A 21,002-nucleotide genomic window follows, 5' to 3' on the forward strand; every position below is an offset into this window, starting at 1 on the left:
ACTGAAGTAAAAAAAAAGGGTGGATAAACCGTAATTGTAAATTACATTCAAAAATATTAATGGTAGATACATTGCAGAACCTAATTTTCACAGATTCAGTATTTCATGAAGGAAAATTAAATTTGTTTGGCCTACAGAGGATGTTGCTTTAATATGTACCTGCAAGCTTTATAGGGATAACAATTCTTATCTAATATTTTAGACTTGGTGACTTCGACATCATCTAACTTAACCACATTGACACTTCCAATGCATTTTTGGAAGCAACAGTATTTGCTGAATTTCCTAGAAAACACAGACACTCTGAATCTATAGGAGAAAATTTTTAACAATTAATATCTTGGCCGTAGGTGACTCCATATTTTAAGTAATTAAAAGGCTAATACTTGAGAGGGAAGGACAAAAGACTGGTACAGATTTACAGAATGTATGTATTTCAGTTACTGTGAATGACATCAGCTCTGTTGAAGAACAAGTATGAACTATCCACTTTACCACAACTCCACCTTTCACTTGCTCTCTTCCTCTTTATTTTCTCGGTTGGGGACACTTAAGTGCTTTCCTGCAGACAAGTCAGAAGCACAATACAAGGCACTATGAATCCAGCAAGCATACTGGGAAAAAAGGTATTCAAGTACATTTATACAATTTTACATTCACATTTATTTACCTAATACAATGAAGTAACAAAGGAATTAAAGTGTCTCTGATAAGTATGGATTATAGCTAGCTTTAGTTTTTTTTGTTTTTTTGAAACTTTAAACCCTCTAAATCCACTTTTAACTACTGTTGTCCAACAACATTTATATAATCACAGTGTTTGAACATCAAAAACTGATGGGTAAATATATGTCCACACAGAACGCTGTTTGAAACAGAACTAGTAAAATAGCTCTCAAATGATGCTGTGTATATAAAAGCAGTGTCAGTCATTTGTGTATATTTTAAAGCTCTATGACCTATCCCCAGTAACATCAGCAGAGGCCATTAAACCTTGAATTCCACTCAGTCTATTTTTCTCCGTTATCAAGAACTAGAACTGTACATCTACGTTGTCCTAAGATTGGATCCAGGAGGATTGCTGACAGATTTCTGCAAAGTGCCCAAGGGAAAGCTCTGTAGTGAAGTGGTGCCAACTGCTTGAAACTGGAGGCCTGGTGTTGGTGGTACAATGCCTGGTTGCTGCTGGGGAGGTGCTCCAGTCCACTGGGCACCATAAGGCGTTCCAGGATAACCATACTGGCAGATAGGAGTCTTGCTGAAAGGGCCCAAAGAGCCAACTGAGGCAGCAGAAATAGAAGGTCCCCCTACAGAGTTTGTCATGGAGATACAAAGTTGACCTGGTGCTGAATACTTCCTTGGCATTGTCTGTAAAATTTTATAAACAAGCACCATTAGTCCAATAAAAATAGAACTGCCAATGACACTGAAATAACAGAAGTTGCTCATTATAAGTTATCCCTCTTTTATCCCTCTAAGAATAATTCTGGTAAATAGTTTTAGCTGACAGTTCAAAAGATAAAAATTCTCAGCCTCTTCACTGTAAAGCAAACACTTTCTCCTGAGTTATGAATGTTAAAAGAGACCTTTCATAAGATGTATGAACTTGCTATTTGCCAGCAAATTTTTTTAATAAATATTCCTCTGGACTGCCTCTCATTTGACATAATTCCAAAAGAAATAGGCAGCGATGTTGAAGACCCAATGGCACTATTTGAAGAACAGGCCATTTATGTCCTGGCCAACGTTCCTACCTCAAACTATATAATGGAAAACAGATTAACCGGTCATGCATCTCAACACTGTTCATGGGATCTTGCTGTGCTCAAAATGCTACCATATTTGTTATATAATAGTCACTGCTCAAAGTAATTCAAATTGTATGCCATGTGCAGAAATTTCTGTAACATGATAAGGTGTCATACAGTCTCTTCTTTATTTCAGTATTGATATCTTAAGTAGTCTGTGGTGATTTTTTCATGATGCCACTCAAAACAGTCATTAGGCAACACAAAGCTGAACATCCTAGAATTGAAAACTCATCTTAAGACTCAAACAAAAAGAATCAAAGTAATTTCTCCTAGCAGGTAGTTCTAATTAGCAGTGAAATACTCAACATTTGACCCAAAATCTGAACCACAAAGGGACAGGCTCCTACTTACTTCAGAGTAATGCTGGCCTGGTTGACCCTGTTGCTTCATGCCTCGCTTATTCTGAGAGAGATTCATAGCATCTCGAGCCCAGTTGTCCACTAACTTATGCAAATCATCTGTAAAGGTGCCTTTTCTACTCGTTATTGCTGGCTGTTGTTGCTGAGCTATTGGCCCAACTCCACTTACTGCATTTGTACTCGTTGTCCCTGAGAAAATAGAAAAGCAAATAAAGTTGATGATTACAGATTTGGCAGCATATAGTTTTCTATACAAGAAAAGCAATGTAACTTATGATTTTAGTGATAATTGGATCCAACCTCTTTTTATCATGACTTATCTATATACTTACTCTTGATAAATGGCAAACATAAAAAAGTTCCTAGAATTTATGATGCAAGGGAAAAGGAAAACCCATGTCTTATTGTTACTCTTCATCTGAAAGTAAATTTTGAATTTTATCATCTTGGGAAATCTCTCTACATTGAAGGCACTATATAAATTGTTGCTGAGTTGAATCCACCAGAGAGCGGTGTCAATTTTCAATAAATATCTTTTAAAAGTCATTCATCAAATGAATCTAGAACAGCTGTATAATTGCGTTCCTGAACAAAGTGGACAAATTTGCCACAGATTATTATATTAACATGCATCTCACTTCAGCATGCATAATTATGGACCAAGGCTGTTACAGAAAATATTCACTATATGCACAAGAAAGCAAATCAGTTTGAGTCATTTAATAAAGGCTTCATGCAGTATTCATTTACGGTACATATTTACATATTACAGGTTTCAAAGACAGTGTGTTAAAGTGGCATTTGTGCAAGCATTGCATCTAGAGAACATCAATACAGAAATCCACATTCACATTATTTTTACCAGCTCTTAGAACATGCAAAAACCAAAGCTACCTTTACACCTAATTTTAGCATTATAGGTTCTATGATCTCTGATAACTGCCCAGTTAGATTTGAGGGAAGCGTGGGGGGGGAAGGAAAAGGAATTGCAAACTTTTGATCCAAAGTTCATAGAATATGCTACTATGAGTGTGAGATTCATAGTTTAGTTAAATGACTGTCATCCGTGAATTTAACTCTTTTGGTTTTCTGGGTTCCTATTGGTGTTATTTAATAAGTTTTACTCTTAAGCTGATGCACTATTGGCTTTAGTTACATTTGCTGTAGCCAAAGATTTATTAATACCCTTGTGATTACCAAAATATTTTTCGAACCAAAAGTGGATCTTTAAGTACAATATGAAACATCCCTTGCAACTGAAGCAAAAGCCTCTGAACATGGAGTCCCAAGTCTGGACCCAGAACCTGTCAAGCATTTACATTTGAGCTATTTCCAGGAGACAAGTTCTGCAGGTCTGCATTACATAGAATTTACATGCCATTTGGCTAAATGCCAAAGTTTGTGCACTAAACCCACATGACTTCATCTAACACTATGAGTATATTCTTTTTCTTTCTCGCTTGTGTACTTATCTCATCTTCCCTTAAAATGCATCAAATTCTACCATGAATGAGGCAGAGAATACTTTTAACCAAGATTTGAATAAATAAGCTTTTTGTTTAAAAAAACTCTAGCTTTTCATTCCATATTTCTGGTCTACATAAACAATTGTTCTTTTACAATATTTTACAGTCTGCATATCCTGTGGCAACGCAACACATGTACATGTAGCCAGATGAAGAAATTTAATTTAATTTCTAACACTGCTTCAGATCAAGTGCACAGAAGAATACAGTTTCTGTAAAACTACTTATCTTCACAGCACTTAAATGGTGTTGTGGAAACCTCAAAAACAATAAATCAGAGAAGCCCATGTGCTAAAATCAGATGCAAGGATTATGCTACATTAAGTATCACATGCTATGTAAGTAAAAGGTTAGAAAAAGATAATTACTACACAGTTGGTTGCATGGGCAGACTTTTTTCACCATCTTCCCTAAAGAATAAAGAAAAGTGCTTGGAGAAGAGAAACATACAGAATGGAAGAAAGTACATTAATATCAATTGAATTGATTAGTGTGACCTCATATTGGACTGCATTGCAGTAAAACCAAAAAGAGGAAGTTAACAATTACCTTTTAGCATGTGAATGCAAAATTCACTTAGTGGGGACTTGATCACCATTGACAATTTTGGTAAAAACCAAGTATCCTTTTTCTCTTAACATATTCCAAAATGTTATTTTGTTACTTGAACTGTAACTGCGTACAAATTTGGAGCAACAGAGAGAGAGTCAAAAGCATTTTTAAAATTTATATTAAAAGCCAATTTTGCCACCATCTTTTAGTTTTTCCAAAACCTGATTTGATATACATACAATGCTTTCCTTTTTCTAGTTTTTTCAAATATCTTTACTTCCTCTGGAACACAACTGCTCTGCAGCACCATGCAATGGTCAGGTCACATGAATCTTTCCTCTCCATCTCTGCTTAAGTGTTGTAATAGACCAGCAAAGTGAACAAACTGTACACGGGTTGTGTTGGGGGCATCGGGAAAGAACTTATTTAGAATATTAATATATTTTGCAATAAAGATGCAGTCCCATTTACTCATCTGCGAACAAGTGACCTGGACCAGAGTTAGCTCCTCCTCCTTCCTGTGCTGCATATTCTCTAGTCCTGGGATTAAAGTCATGCAAATTTAGCAACACTAGCCACGGAATCTGAATATAGATGCAAGGCTATTTAAATAATTCAAAATAAAATTTTCTGAAAATTATATTTCATCACTGTTTAAAAGTGATCCTGTCTAGATACGAAGTTCAGTTCCTCCACTTCCCTAACAGCAGGGAATGCAGTGAAAAATGCACTTGGCTCATAACTCTTGACCCAGAAGATCTTTGGATGAGGGGCCATTGTCACAAATAGACAAAAATAAATAAGACTTCTTTCTTTGTTATGAGAGCAATTAAATATTCACAGTTCAATGCATACGAGTGTATGAGAGGGAGCCAGAGTGCGTGCGATAGCACTAGTAGACAGGAGAGAAGAGTGTGTATTTGGTTGAGATGGATACACAAAATTAGTGGATCTCCAGTGACATCGCCCATGAGAAGAGCAATGCAGACCTAGCAGGTCATCCACCTGCTTACTCAACTTAAGATTTTAAAAAGCTACTGAGAATTTTGTTTAAAAAAATTGGATAGTCTGCGCAATGGACTAAAGTTGTGTCCATCAGACTTTCGTGATAACTAACACCTCATTTTAAAAGTGACATTTTGTATCCATGAAACACCAATGACAAATTCCTAAAAGACAAGTAAACTTTAAAACCATAGCAATTGTATTTTTGGCCAATAATGACAAACAACTTTCTGGTTTGCTGTGCCAAACAACACTATAGTTGACATGCATTTTTAAATATTTTCTAACCTGCCATTCCTAATAACTGACGGGCAAACTCAACTGTAACAATCTTAAAGTGCAATCAGAGAACCAAAAAAATGGAATGTTGCCAATAAAAATAGAAAATTCAAAAATAACTTTCCAATCAACCTCTTTTATGCAGCAGAGAATGGTTACAAATGTGTGTTTAATCTGCAAGAGTCAAATATACTGCAAATTGAGGAAAAAGAAATTTGGAAAAAATATAACCATTTTGATGACATGGGCATTGTAACAGTGCTGCAAAATGAATTTGTTTTTAAAATGAATGAGTTTTAAAAGGTAAAGACCATCATTAAGTAAAAAACATTTTAAATCCAAGATGTTCCCTGTTTAACTTTCAATAACCACAGCACAAGTTTATAATATGAAATTACTTACACAGAGCTGTTAGACAGTGGAAAGGTCAGAAAACTGAGACCAAGACAGTCAGAAAGCTGTAATCAAACAACTTCCATGAGATGTAAACTCGTAGGAAGCCATGCTGCTTTTGCTGAACATTTAAAATAACATGCATTAGAGTTAGCAGAGATAAAGTCCACTGGACCTGCATCCATACCAGCCTGTGGGATTCAAGTGTTTTGGCAAATCAGGATGATAACTGGTACATTCCACCACAAACCAAGTCAAGCAGTAAAATCAATTCTCCTAGCCACCCAGAACCACTCTGATGCAGCTATCACTGGCCTGCTTCTGAATGCCACTGGTAAGTGCCTGAGAGTTGTACTCTAACTCAATCTCACCCAGGAAATCATATGGTGTAGGAAACGACAGGAAAGGTTTCTTTTTGTAAAACCTACTGAGAAAGTTGGTTCTGAAGGCAATCACCACATGGAAGCATAGTTTCTTTAATTTCTGCTTCAAATGAACTTTTTACCACAACCTTGATTGCTTTCAAGGTGGTATCAACCAAATCTTTCTTGTCTTTTCATCAGCTAAACACATTACAATGTATTCAAGCTACTTGAAATTCTCATTGGCTTGGTGAGTTAAAGGAAGATCGTGCAGCAGCATGTATTTGTTGAGTGGCAACTAAGGCTGGAAGAGGGAGGGAAAAAGGGATAAGGACTGTACAAGTTGAGAACAATTTGATAATTGTTCTGCAGTAAGACTAAAGAATAATTCAAGACAGACTGGAGGCCAGAGACAGCTGGGTGTTGAACTACTTTGGCAAAAGATTGGTGAAACTACACAGTGGGCTGGTTGCTAAAAGGGTACAAGCTTGTAATTGAGTGTCTTGGGTGTTTTAATCCAATTAAGTATTGCCATTTTTGGAATGAATGTAGTCCTGTGAGATGAGATAAAGCAGAACAGATGCCACAGTTCTATAACCAGAACTATGGTATAAATATCTAGAATCATTTCCTAAAAACTTCAGGCACATTTTACTTTATCAGATTGACTACTGGCAGATGGAATGCCCAAACACAGATGTACTCTTAATAAGATGATGATTTTCAGTTTTTTCAATTAGAACAAAAATTTGAATACTGTAGTTTGAAAAAATTCAGATTCTGTAAACTGTAAAACAGAAACCTGGCATGAATAAAGGACAAGGGGGCTTTTTCTGTACTGATGCATCCACGTTTCTTATAACAAATACAAGCAAACTTGTCAGAAAATCATTTGAATAAAACAGATGCCATGCAATGCACTGGACATTTAAAAACATGGCTGAATTCCCCTATTAAAAGTTTCACGGCAGGAATGGAAATAGTGACCCGCCATTGTCGAAAGGTTACCTACTACCATGAAAGGGTGGTTAAGATGCATGAGGAGGGGATGTGAGGGTGGAAAGACCATGGTAATGCAGGGATCTGTGAAGGGAATCTATTGCACATAAAGGTTTAGAATTTTTTTTTAATTCTGGTACGTGGTGCATTTTAGATGTTAGGACCACAGCTCCTGAACAGGGCATTTTTTTAATTAAAAGTGAAATACTTCATTTGTGTTTTTAACAGCAATATCTGACAATTTTCCAATACCCATGCAACTTGCAACACATACCCAATTCAAAGACTCAACACACTATTCAATAATGAATTAATAAATAGAGTTAACGATACAGTCCAACCACTAAAGGACAATCAAAAATAGTAATGACAATAACAAACGGATATTAATGCATTCATGTTATCCTGTACCAATGGTTTAAAAATCAACCTCCAGACCAATCACTTAAATTATGTATAACTCAATTGAAAGACTTTACAGAGACTTCATGGTCAGTCACACAGAAGTTGACCAACCTAAGGTTAAAGCCTGAGTTAGCTATTGAGATGCTCGTGCTCTGGTGGACAGAAATGCTAGAGTGCACTTGTAACTGTGAAGTTGCATATACTCCACAGTATTAATAAAGTCTACTGAATCTTGGACAGAATAATCAAAAGGACATGGGTGGGGATGTGGTGAATTAGAACATCACCAAAAACCTGCAATTTTTTGCTATTAAAATTTTCCTCATTTTGAAAGAAATACAATACTTACTCAAATGGACACAATTTTTGCAGAACATTAATGTAATGGGGTAAAGTTAGCAACTAAATGAATATTGCATTTGTAACAGCAATATGATGCAATTGTGTGTTCTGAATTTTCCCCTTTAAAGATAACATTCTTATTTGTTCTGCTCAAGTTTGCAACTTTTTCATCATGGTTGCAGATGTTCAATAATGTCAGGTCTGTCTAGTCCAACACTGTGAAAATAGCACTGCCTGTTTGTGCCGGTAGACTAAGCACTCAGCCCACATGCAACCAGAATAAAATGAAGCTCAAATAGAAAGCTCTGTATGTGGCAGCCATTCACATTTGCTCCTGTCAACACACTGGCAATAGCGACAGGGAATGAAACCACGTCACAGGATAGGGTTTTTCCCAAAAGGGGAAAACAAATAGCTTAAGATAAATATTTTGCAAGAAACAGGCTTTCAATTTTATAAAACCTCATGTACATGGTCAAAAAAATGTGAAATCTGGATTCAAATACTGAACTCCCTCAAGGAGATCGAGTGATGTGTGCATTAACAAACAGGCACGCACGCACACACACACACACACACACACACACAATGGTTGGTTGTTGGCAACCTTTTGTGTCAAAATCACTTGCATAATATAGTCTCCTCTTTCCGAACTTCACCAGAATTAGTCAAATCATAGTATATATTCAATTTCGTGAATTTTTGAATTTATCACGCTGCCCCATGTGGAAACTTCGAATAGGTGAGTGAAATTCTGAAAACTTAGTGAACAGGTTATGGACAGATAGCAGCGAAGCTTTATGCAGGGGAAGAGGAAGAAAAAGGTAGATGAGAAAAGAATAAAAGTGTTACACACAAAGAGCCAGACAGGGCGTACTCAGAAACCTTGTCCTTCTGCCGCCAAGTTTAAAAGTCACTTGCTCTGATGCACAGTGAAACGTTGCTGAGCCTGTGACAGTAAAAGAAAAGGAGGAAAACAGACAGCTAAAGTCAGAATGTTAGTACCTTAAGAGCTGTGGGAGTACTTCACATCAAATAAAGAATCTCTCTCGTCCCGAACCATTTTGGTGAAGCCGTAACTATTTTGTAAGCCCATCCAAGCTACATGCAGATTTTTTCTAAGCATCTTTTTTTTTTAAAGTTTTTTTTTTATTGCTCTGAAAAATGTGATGCTGATTACAGGAAATTATTTTAAACAGTCATCATCCCCAATAACATACACTATTGTTGCTTCAGATTTTTCTGATTAAATTATTAACTTCAATCTTGTCAGGTTATTTTCACCTTGTAACAATATAAAGGCTGAGGAGATCCAATACTGAAACATGTAAACAGCTGCAAAATGTTTTTTCCTTCAATGCTTTTAAACTAGATGTAACAACTTTCTTCACCTCAGATTTTAGTTTTCAAGTATCTTATTACCATACACTAATCCTAGCCCCAGTAGTGAACAATCTGTTTCCAGGTTTCCGCCAACACCAATGCCTGGGGGTGTACAGCAGCTGCCTAACAGCTACTGTTCATCCGGGTCTAAACTCCCCGTAGAAACATCCTCAGTCTATATAATGACAACCCTTATTTTTTAGCTGGCAGAAATTTTCAATGAATGCACCCATAAAACACTGGGTTCTCTATTGTATAGAAAGAAAGATGGCCATTCACACACAAAACCAATGGCAATTATTTGAGCCTTCATTGGTTTACTAATGGGATACTCAAAATATAATAGTAGAAAATATTCTCAGTGGGGAAAAAATAATTGACAACAGCTACAATCACCAGCTTGTTTGTGGCATTCTTAATTTTTGTGAGGTAATGACTGAGCTGATTTTCACTTGTCCAGACATCTGGCCTGCATAAACCAGAAACATAGATACCATCAGTCTATGGAAATGGAATGCTCAGAGAGAAAAAAACTACAAAGTTTAGAACTGGACAAGGAAATAGTTACATTTCCAAAAGATACTTTTCTTTCTTATTCAAACAGAAAATAAATGGAAATACCATTATCTGTGTAAAACATAAAAGTTATTTTATTACAGCAGAGAGGGATATAAAGGGATCTTAACCTTAAAAAGCATTTTGTAGCATGTTATATATTCATATACATGTACAAATGCAGGATCATACATCTACATTTGCTCAAACTGAAACAAACAAAATATCACCTAAAATTATTCTACAAATTAAATTACAAAGAGCAAAGAAAATTTCCAAAAAATGACAATGAAAGCTGCCAGCATATGGAGACAAAACTACAATGTACTCGCTTTTGAAGCTATTGCATTTCTTCGCACAATCAATAAACTGCATCTTCCCTGTTGGACAAATTTTGTGTTACGGACATGCAAATACACCCACAAACATGCAAGTGACTGCTGACTTGGTAAGTGAAGGTGACAAATTAAAGTTTTCTGTAGGTACTTTCTTGATTGCACAGGAATCAGTCGCTCCAACCTGGTCATTTTTTTTAAAATTGGAAGTCAACTTACACTGCCCGAGTTGCAGGAGTGTATACCCAGGGATACAAGAATAACATCCCCTGTGATCTGGAGTGGATATTAGTTTCATTTGCACAAATCCTTCTTCAACCTCCCCAAAGTTGGTGAAACAATGCCTGGATGAATAAATAAGCTGTTCTATTTCCATAATATGAACAAAGAGTTAAGACTAAACTCTCAATTAAACCCATGCAACACATCTTTGTGTAATAATGCAAAATAACAATCTGATGGATCAACTTATTTGATTAAGCAAGATGGCTTCTAAGAAAGAAAGATTTGCATTTTATATAGCTCCTTTCACAACTGCCAGGCGTCTCAAAACACATTGCAGTCAATTAAGTACTTTTGAAGTGTAATCACTGTTGCAATGTAGGAAACACGGAAGCCAATTTGCACACAAGCAGCTCCTACGAATGTGATAATGACCAGATAATCGGTAGTGTGATGTTAATTGAGGGAAAATATTGGCCAGATCGCTGGGTATAAGTCCCCTGGTCTTCTTCAAAACAGTGGCATGAGATGTTTATGTCCACCTGAGGGGCAAACGGAACCTCAGTTTAACATCTCATGCAAAAGATGGCACTCCCTCAGTACTGCACTAGAGGGCCAGGGTTGAATTTGTGCTCCTGGAATGGACTTGAACCCACAGCCTTCTGACTCAGAGGCAAGGGTTCGACTAATTGAGCCGCAGGTGACACTTTTGAACTATCCTTCAACATTTCTGACCTCTTTGCCTGAGTGAAAAGCCTCAGCTTTCTCTAGTAAACCTAAACACCCTTGCAGCCTTCCTCTTTCAAAAAGCTGGTTTCTTCCTTTGACCCTTGAGCATTCCCATCATAATTGCTCCACCATTGGTGCAAGTGCCTTCAACTATCTAGGCCCCAAGCTCTGGAATTCACTCCCTGCATCTCCCCACCTCTCCACTTTGTTTTCTTCTTTTAAGTCCTTAAAACCTACATCTTTGACCAAGCTTTTGGTCATCTGACCTAATATTTTGAGAGAATCGGTGTCATATTTTATTTTACCCTGCTCCTGTGAAGCACCTTGGGACATTTCATTACATCAAATTACAAGCGTCATATAAATATAAATTGTTGTCTGTCAACATAGGACTTTCCAATTCAATGTGAGATGTTTTTCCAATTACATGAACAAGCTAACAAACTGCCCATCATTTTAGTCTTTGGGGAAAGCAATTTCCATTCAACACATTAACCGTTATTGAAGTACATTTTAAATTAAAAAGATTTTTCCACCAAATTACCAAATCTTCTCTGGAAAGATGGTTTAAAAACCTTGATATACAACAACCTCTCTGCTGTAATATGCAATCTGTGTTCCAAACAGGTAACTGAAGATGTGTACAAGCTATCATAACATTAAACTGTGAGCACACTGAAGACCAAGTTCTGTTGTCAATGTATTGATGCTAAAGCCATTTGGCCCTGCATTAGGTTCAAAATGGTAAACATGTAAAGACGATATGCTAGCGGTTAAAACATAGAGCTTTCAGTTCTAACGAAGGAGACACATATCAAGCATGAACTTACCCTCTCATGAAAATTTTGTACATCAGTGCTTATTACTTTTATCTCAGATTTTTAGTATTTGCATATTTTTCCTTTTTATCTACATTTTATTGGTCAAGATAAAGACAAGCAAGGTCGAAGTCATTCATTCAAAAGCACATGGGAGTAGTAGAAAACCAACTAAATACTGTATATGATGATTACTCCAAATTCTGGCTAAAATACAAACAGTAGTTCAACAGAAGTTATTTTAAAAGGAGACTCTTGTAATGGCTAAATTGTTTGCTACCACTCAAATACTAGCATTTGGGCTCCCACTGAGACTTATACAAAGTAGGATACCAGGGCAGCAAATTGCACGACACAGATAAAATGTAGAAATTTACATGATTTGTCATGAGGTGTGCTCTGCCAAATCATTTGTTCCAACTCTTCCACACTCCTGATAGAAACAATAAGCTTGACAAGCTGCGTTATTCTTGCACCTCTTGGTCACAGTCCTCCTGCTTTCTCTATTTGAATCAATACTAGAATCATAGAACCTTACAGCGCAGGAGGAGGCCATTCAACCCAAAGAGCCTGTGCCAGTTTTTTTGAAAGAGCCATCTATTTAGTCCCATTCCCACATTACTTCCCCACAGCCCTTAAAGCTTATCCGTAACAAGTATATGTCGAACTGTTTTTGAAATTACTGAAATTTCGTCAGTGCATTCCAGATCATAGCTTGCTACATATATTAAAAAAAAACTAATCTCCCTTTTGGTACTTCCATTAGTCATCTTAAATCTGTGTCCTCTGGTAAGCAAGCCGCTCATTAGTGAAAACAATTTCTCATTATTTTGTCTATCAAAACCCCTCAATTTTGGGCACCTCTATTAAATCTCCTCTTAACCTTTTCTGCTCCAAGAGTAATCTCAGTTTCTCTAACAGGGAATAAAGGTAAGGCCTGTCCTGGCTGAAAATAGGTACTGTAATCCCCATCATTAGCCCAGCTGATTGGAAAATCACTATTAAGAGTCAAGTACTTTTTGCAGTTGAGTATCACAGATTTATTTCCTTCTTCCACCTCAATCAAGTGCTTCCTGAGTTTTGTGCTTTTTCTCCATGCATGTTCAAAATTCGTACTTTCTTCCTCCTTCACTGTTGTCCCTGCATCCCTGAAACTAAATGCCAATAAACGACCAGCTTCCAAATATTTATTATTTCATTCTGTAAAAAGAACAAAATGATACTTGATCTGTATTTCTCTAAAATCTGACTGACTTGTGTGTCATGGTCACTCCACAGTCCAGCTGATTTGCTAAATGGCAAGTTCACTACAACTTTATCCCAATTCACAGCACAACTAAAAAGGTTCTCATAAAAACAAAAGTAATGACCATCTAACATTCTCACACTGTCCACTCGAAAGCTAAAATATAGTTTTCCATAGAACAATCAGAGTAGTGTAGGTATCTTTGCTAAAATGTATTGTAAGGCTGTACCAAGTTACAACATTAAAAGACGGAATAATACTACCAGACATGTTATCATATGGTCCACAATTTAGGGCAATGCTCAGAGAGATAGGTTGACAGCTTATGAAAGGAGTTCTTCCTTCTTTTACAAGACAAGCATTGCAACTCAGACGGACAAAGGAGACTCAAAGCACAGCCAGCCTTATCTCTACACACAAGTCCACAAAAACGTCTCGTGCTTACTTTATTGAAGCACAGAATTAGGGAAGCTTTAATTGGCAAAAGCTGAATGGGAGAGTCATGGACATTTGTGTACTTTTTAAACAGTACAGCAAGCAATTATGCAAAGTTTGTGTGCTGCACAGAAATGAGATTTGAAGTTCAGACTTTTAATTCATTGATACTAAACATGACAGCACTACCTCCAACAGCAACATCACTGCAGGTAGTGAAACCATTCTTGGGATAAGATTTTACCGGATGCCAGTTGTAATAAATGTATACATGCCTGGTTGTTGGCACTTCTATCAGGTCCACTGTCTTAACTCCAGTGTGGACTGGGAAATGTCTCAGTAAAACAGTGCAGGCCAGCAATGCATTTTCACCACTGACTAGCGATATGGATTTTCCCTCGAAATCAATGATCACAGAAAGAAAATCCACCTTCTAAGAAACTATGCATGCATTGACCTTGCATACTTTCACCTAGAACTGAGGTAGCAATTGTAAAATAGACAGAATTCGTAACCCAGAAACTTTACATCATTAGCAAGATTCTTACCTTGTCCAATACCAGAAACACTTTGTCCAGAAATCACGCCTTCACTAGTGTAAGCAGAGTATAAATTTTCACTTGATGGTGATGGTTTCAGCAACTGAGCTTGTCCAGAAACCGTTAACTCTCGAGTACTTGAGGGTGGCAAAAGCATCTGCTGCGTTGTTAAAACTGAAGCAGTACTCTGAACAGTTAAGGACCCTGAAAATAGAATGCAGCTACATGATATCAACAGCAAACACCTCTGTACAAAAAAACTATCACAATGGATGTTTATCATCACCTACCAGAAGGTAAAGGACTCTTTTGTCCTTGGGAACTGCTCCGACTAGATTTGCTACTTTTCCCTTTAGTGGGTCGTCTACGACGTCCAGACAGGGGTGCCGCAGGTGGAATTATTACAGCAGGTGGTGCCTTACCCAGTTTGATATAGAGTTCCTCGATCTCCAGCTTCTGCCGTGACTGCAGCTCCTGAATCTCTTTCAAATGTCTGAAATAGATCAGTTTGGGATTGTGTACTATTTTGAGAAAGTTGGTTTTATACACTGCATGCATTTTGGTACTTTGGCTAAAATGATAAAGGATTGTGATACATTTGCCAATAAACATAGCAGGCATGCTCGTGTGAAGACATTTAGCCATTAAAGACAATGGCAAGCACGACAAAAACATTGTCCGTGAACAATTCCGTTACAACCGTTACCCCACTGAACCTGCAAGGAGCAGGTCTCATCATTCAGAAACAAGCTCTTACCAGGTAGAGCACCTCAACAAAATTCAGTGAGGAGGGAAAAACAAAAATCTCAACGCATTCACCAAACCACCATTTAATCAACCCAAACTCCCAATTAGGACATTACAGTTCTGGGATTACTGCGCATGAAATGCTGTTTTTGTTAAATATTAATATATTTTTAAAATGCAGCAGGCTTTCATGTGTACTTCATTCATATAATATCACAGGGGAGTAAGCATAGTTATAGCCAGCAATTTTGACTAATACAAATGATTAATGGTCATCACCTTTTGACCAATATGAGTGACTGCCCATTTGAAAGGGTGGGGAGTTCCTCTGATGAGGGAAATCCAGAACGAGGGAAACAAGCTTCAAGTTCGAGCTAACCCAGTTACAAGTGAATTTAAGAAGCATCCTTTCTGAAGAAGAATACTGGAAACATGCAAGTCACCTGCTTACATCCCTTCCCAACCTCACCCCACCCCTCAAGGACATTGGATGCTGAATCAATTAAAATATTCAATGAGATTGATTATTTTTCAGCATAGCCATCAATGGAGAAAAGGTGGGTAAATGGAGCTGAGGCACAGATTTTCCATTAACTGATTGAATGGCAGAATAGGCTCAAGGGGCTTCTCCCCTGATGTTTCATGACATTATTGTAATGTGTTAATTATAATTAGCCAAGTTATTGCAGTAAAAGTCCTTGTGGAGTATTAACTCCAGAGAAAAACAAGAAAGTAAATTTTTAAATACAAGCAATATTTAGCAGTGCAGATGGATTGAATTTTGAAGGGTGTTGGAGGCAGGTTCAGTCGAGGTATTCAGAAGGGAATTGGATTGCTACCTGAAAAGAAATAATGTGCAAGGTTACAGGGATAAGGCAGGGGAGTGGGGCCAGGTGGAATGCTGTTTTCAGAGAGCCAGTGCAGACTCGATGGGCTGAATGGCCTCCTTCTTCACTCTAATGATTGTGATTTTACCCTCTCACACGGTCATCCTACTACATGGCCCTACATGTTCTAACAGCAAAAAGTGATTGATCCTCAGCTGCTGGGGGTGGGAAGAGGAGGGAGTCACAATTAAGCCTGATCCTGTCCACACTCCATATTCATAAAGATGTACTCATGACCACATGTAAATGGTTTTTTGCTTCCCTAACCTAGTTGCACTGCAATCAACCAGTGTTTGCTGTCAAACCAGCCAAGACCAACTAAATTCAGTGCACTCAGTCCCTACAGCTTAGCACCATGCCAGGTGATATATTTACAAGTGAGAGAGAAACTGTTTTAACATCAAATCACCATCATATTCAGCAGGACAAATATCAGGTCCCTGCAATAAAATCCAGAATGACCCATGATGTTTTATTGTCTGGGGTACTGAGCTGGACAGACTAGGTTCAATCTGCGAATACCATTTGCTAATCATAACTGGAGCAGCAGTATAGACAATGCAGTTGACTGCACAGTCCTTGAGTTAAGCAGAGAAACATAATTCAGGATTGTCACTCATTGCTGGTCATAATTGTGTCTTCGTGAATTGAGGGGCAGGATTGGGCTTCACACTGTGATGCGATCTCCCATAGCAAACTATGAAAACTGGCTACATTTATTGCTACTATGCATGATTTGTTCAGGAAAGGAAAAAAAATAGAAAACACCTTTGAAAACAAACCAACATATATTAAAATTGATTTGTTGTATTTTTATGTATGGAATGAGGCACAAGCCTAAAAAAATTCAAGGCCAATGCCAATACATTCCATGCTCTATTAGGCAGTTGATTATTCAAAGATAACTTGTATTACAAAATTTAATTTAACTGCTGGAAACTGTACTACTTGTATCCTTGTACAGTGAACACATCAGACAGATTTTATAATTAGATCCAGACAAGCGTAACAGACACCTACTTGTCCCTTAATCTGTGCAGCTCTTTTCTCATATCTTCATCTTCAATTTCTGAATCATTATCACTGCTCATGTAGGAGGAATTAAATGAGTTAGTAAGGCTTTGTACAATGGTGGTACCCTTGGATTCTGGCGATTGAGGGGAAACTGAACTCCCTGCACTATCAGCCTGCGTTTGATCCAGTTCCTTTGAATAGGGTTGCTGTCCAGTCTCCAGCAGAACTGGTCCATTCACATGCAGATATTGTTCTGAACTAATTGATTCTTTTGGTGGTAAAATTTGATCTGAGGCTCTAAAGAGATCCACTGGTACAGATGAAATTACTGTTAGTGAAGCAGTACTCGTAGGAACACAAGGAGAGCTTCCCTTGCCGGCTTCATAAGTAACTTCATCTTGCGTCCTTGCCACTGAAAAACGGCCAACAGTGTCTCGCGTTGTTGTAACCTGGAATCGTCCTATTTTTGCCTGCTGGACTGGCTCCTGTTCTTCCTGTTCTTGGTATGATGGAGGTTTACCATTTTTGCTTTGAGTTACTGATGCACTATCCACCACATCTTCACGGCTGTCATGTTCAGAAGGTTTTACCACTGTACTTTCAGGGCTGCTTCCAGAAAAGGAAGACTCATCTGAGATATGTTTCAGTTTACTCTCTTCCCGTTTATCATTTCCTTCTTGATACAAAACATCATCAGTTGCAACAGAAACCTACAAGAAAAGAAGTTACTTATTGTTTTGTCAAGCAAAATTCATTCATGTTTGGCTCATGAGTGAAACAATTGTAAGACTATAAGACACAAGCAGTCAAATGCATACCATACAGCTCAGCTAGGGTTAAAAATTGTTGTCCGACAGGGCAGCACGCCCATGGTACTACACTGGAGTGTCAGCTTTGATTTTTGTGCTCAAATCCTGAAATGAACGCATAACCTTCCAAGTCACGAGACAAGTGTTGCTACCTGGGCCATGACATTTATGTGCCCAAACCTGAGTGCACATTTTTGAGAGGTGTGGAATGTACAAAGTATTTTTTTAACATTTATTGCATCTAATTTTATGCTGAGATCCATAAACCACTCCAAATCTTACCAAGCAATAAAAGGAGCAAAAAAGGGACAAATCACTGAGTTGAGTTGAACAATATTAAAAATTTAACATGCACATTCCAACAGTAATTCTAAACAACTTTATTTAGGTCTTATATATTTTTCAAATGTTGCCCTCAATTCCACTTCTTCTGCCCAAGTATTTTGCATGACTGGTCTGTTCCAGGAATGGTTCATATTTCAGGTCAGTGACAAAGCAATGGCATTCACTGCTGACCTCAAAGACAACTGCCATCAAAGGTCTAGCAACCTTTGTGGCATATATTTCCCCTTTCTCAATGTTAGTTTGAATCTGGTGGCAAATAAAGGGGATCTCCAAATGTACAGCAATGGTACAGCTTGGTAAGCAACCAATCATATTGAACTATTCTCACAGACAGCAAACCAGGAAGTAAATTGAACTGATATTCTTTACTATGAATTAAGTTTTACAGAGATTAAGGTAGAAACTGAAATACCAGACAAACTTTCACTTTTTGTCAGCCATGGCTCAGTTGGTAGTACACTCGCCTCTGAATCACAAGGTTCCAGGTTCAAGTCCAGCTCCAGGGCTTGAGCACAAAAATCAAGACTGACATTCCAGTGCAGTACTGAGGGAGTATTACACTGTTGGAGGTGCCATCTTTCCGGATGAGATGTTAAACCAAGGCTCCACCTGCCTGCTCAATGGATGTTATTATGACATTATTTCAAATAGGGGAACTATCCCCAGTACCCCAATCAATATTTATCCCTCAATCTGTTGCTTGTAATGTTGATTATCTGGACATTATCATATTACTGTTTCTTGAAGTTTCTGAGCACAAATTAGCTGCCGCATTTCCTACATTACTCAGGGAAACAACATCCCATCTGAAGGATAATGATTGGATGCTGGTGGGGTTATGGAGCTTAACACAATCAGCCTGATTCCTCTTTGTTTTGCTTTCTTGACTATTTAAAGAAAATACGTCATTTTTTTTTTGCTTCCCAAATGGAACTGGAAGACAGAAACAAATAAGGTGTTTAAAGATACTTGGCAAATGTTTGTAGGGTTTTTGATAAAGGCAATAGCTGTTCAACACTGTCTGAAGATCAAGTTGAAACCAATGAGTAGGTGGACAAAAAGCACAATCATGAAGCGCAAGCTAGAAATTTAGTCAAATTGATACCAGACATGAACCAAACAAAAGAACTTGATTAGCTGTAAAGTGGTCCAGGATTCGTATGGCCATCGAAAGCACTAATTAAATGCAAGTCTTTTTTTTCTTCATCTCCTCTAATTTTCAAGACTGAATTCTTACCTGAAAACGTCCCATTTTAACAACTCCACTTCCAACACTAGCAATTACAGTTGTGTTTGACTCTATGACACTTTCCTCATGCGACCGTGACGCTATCATAGGATAGGCAGAATTGTCTGCTGAGGTAGCCATAATAATGTCACCTAGCTGTGGAACATGACCTGGAGTGGGAGAAAGGGAGGAAAAACAGAAATATATTTATAAATTAGATTTTCCTGAAACTATATTCAGATCACATGGTTAAGTGTAAGGTGAGGTGGGAGTGACTGCCCTTGACATCAAGGCAGCATTTGATCTAGTGTGGCATCAAGGAGCCCTAGCAAAACTGGAGTTAAAGGGAATCGGGGGACAACTCTCCACTGGTTGGAGTCATACCTAGCACAAAGGAAGATGGTTGTGGTTGTTGGAGGTCAGTCATCTCAGCTCCAGGACATCACTGCAGGAGTTCCTCAGGGTAGTGTCCTAGGCCCAACCATCTTCAGCTGTTTCATCAATAACCTTCCTTCCATCATAAGGTCAGAGGTGGGGATGTTCACTGATGATTGCACAATGTTCAGCACCATTCGCGACTCCTCAGATACTGAAGCAGTCCATGTACAAATGCAGCACGGCCTGGACAATACCCAGACTTGGGCTGACAAGTGGCAAGTAACATTCGTGCCACACAAGTGCCATGCAATGACCATCTCCAACAAGAGAGAATCTAACCATCACCCCTTGACGTTCAATGGCATTAACTTCACTGAATCCACCACTATCAATGTCCTGGTGGTTACCATTGACCAGAAACTGAACTAGACTAGCCATATAAATACTGTGGCTTCAAGAGCAGGTCAGAGGCTAGGAATCCTGCGACAAGTAACTCACTTCCTGACTCCCCAAAGTCTGTCCACCATCTGCAAGGCACAAGTCAGGAGTGTGATGCAATACTCCCCACTTGCCTGGATGAGTGCAGCTCCCACAATACTCAAGAAGCTTGACACCATCCAGGACAAAGCAGCCTGCTTGATTGGCACTCCATGCACAAACATTAATTTCCTCCACCACCGACACACAGTGGCAGCAGTGTGTAACATCTACAAGATGCACTGCAGGAATTCACCAAGGCTCCTTAGACAACACCTTCCAAACCCATGACCACTACCATCTAGAAGGACAAGGGCAGTAGATAGATGGGAACACCACTACCTGGAAGTTCCCCACCAAATCACTCATCATCCTGACTTGGAAATATATCGCCATTCTTTCACTGTCGCTGGGTCAAAATCCTAGAACTCATTTCCTAAAAGCACTGTGGGTGTATGTATAGCACATGGGCTGCAGCGATTCAAGATGGCAGCTCACCGCCACCTTCTTAAAGGTAACTATGGATGGGCAATAAATGCTGGACCAGCCAGCGAAGCCCATATCCCATGCATGATTTTTTTTTTAAAAAGTGTATTTAAAATATGACTGCTCACTTTTAAAGCTTTCAAAGTTGAATTGGTTTGTTTATTGAACAAAAAGTAAATGATTAAAGACACCCTGTGAATGTCTGTCTTTGACTGACAGTTATGAATTAACATGTTCAAGTTTTTGAATTGTCAGCATAACACATGATAATCAGGCAGATTGGACAATTACAAGACAAGTGATTAGCAGGAGAAATAATTGAAGACAGTTTGGCTT

At 38.2% G+C, this 21,002-nt stretch overlaps 2 protein-coding genes across 13 annotated transcripts in view; one reads left to right on the forward strand and one right to left on the reverse strand.

The window, feature by feature from the left end:
- Positions 1 to 21,002, forward strand: part of rad52 (RAD52 homolog, DNA repair protein) — a 128,721-nt gene that overhangs the window by 44,813 nt on the left and 62,906 nt on the right. The window lies entirely within an intron of this gene.
- LOC144696688 (serine/threonine-protein kinase WNK1-like) overlaps positions 504 to 21,002 on the reverse strand; it is a 190,685-nt gene continuing 170,186 nt past the window's right edge. For 9 of the 10 annotated variants that reach the window (XM_078568286.1, XM_078568285.1, XM_078568277.1 and 6 more), the window contains 6 exons: positions 19,335 to 19,495; positions 16,950 to 17,653; positions 14,586 to 14,788; positions 14,305 to 14,499; positions 2,163 to 2,359; positions 504 to 1,368 (listed from right to left, as the gene is read on the reverse strand). In XM_078568286.1, the coding sequence (XP_078424412.1) occupies positions 1,048 to 1,368; positions 2,163 to 2,359; positions 14,305 to 14,499; positions 14,586 to 14,788; positions 16,950 to 17,653; positions 19,335 to 19,495 (1,781 nt within the window). In that variant the 3' untranslated portion in view covers positions 504 to 1,047. The remainder of the gene's footprint in view (positions 1,369 to 2,162; positions 2,360 to 14,304; positions 14,500 to 14,585; positions 14,789 to 16,949; positions 17,654 to 19,334; positions 19,496 to 21,002) is intronic. The other variant, XM_078568283.1, reaches the window with a different exon arrangement.

Source organism: Cetorhinus maximus, chromosome 22 (assembly GCF_964194155.1).
Source record: "Cetorhinus maximus chromosome 22, sCetMax3.hap1.1, whole genome shotgun sequence".
Lineage (NCBI taxonomy): Eukaryota > Metazoa > Chordata > Chondrichthyes > Lamniformes > Cetorhinidae > Cetorhinus > Cetorhinus maximus.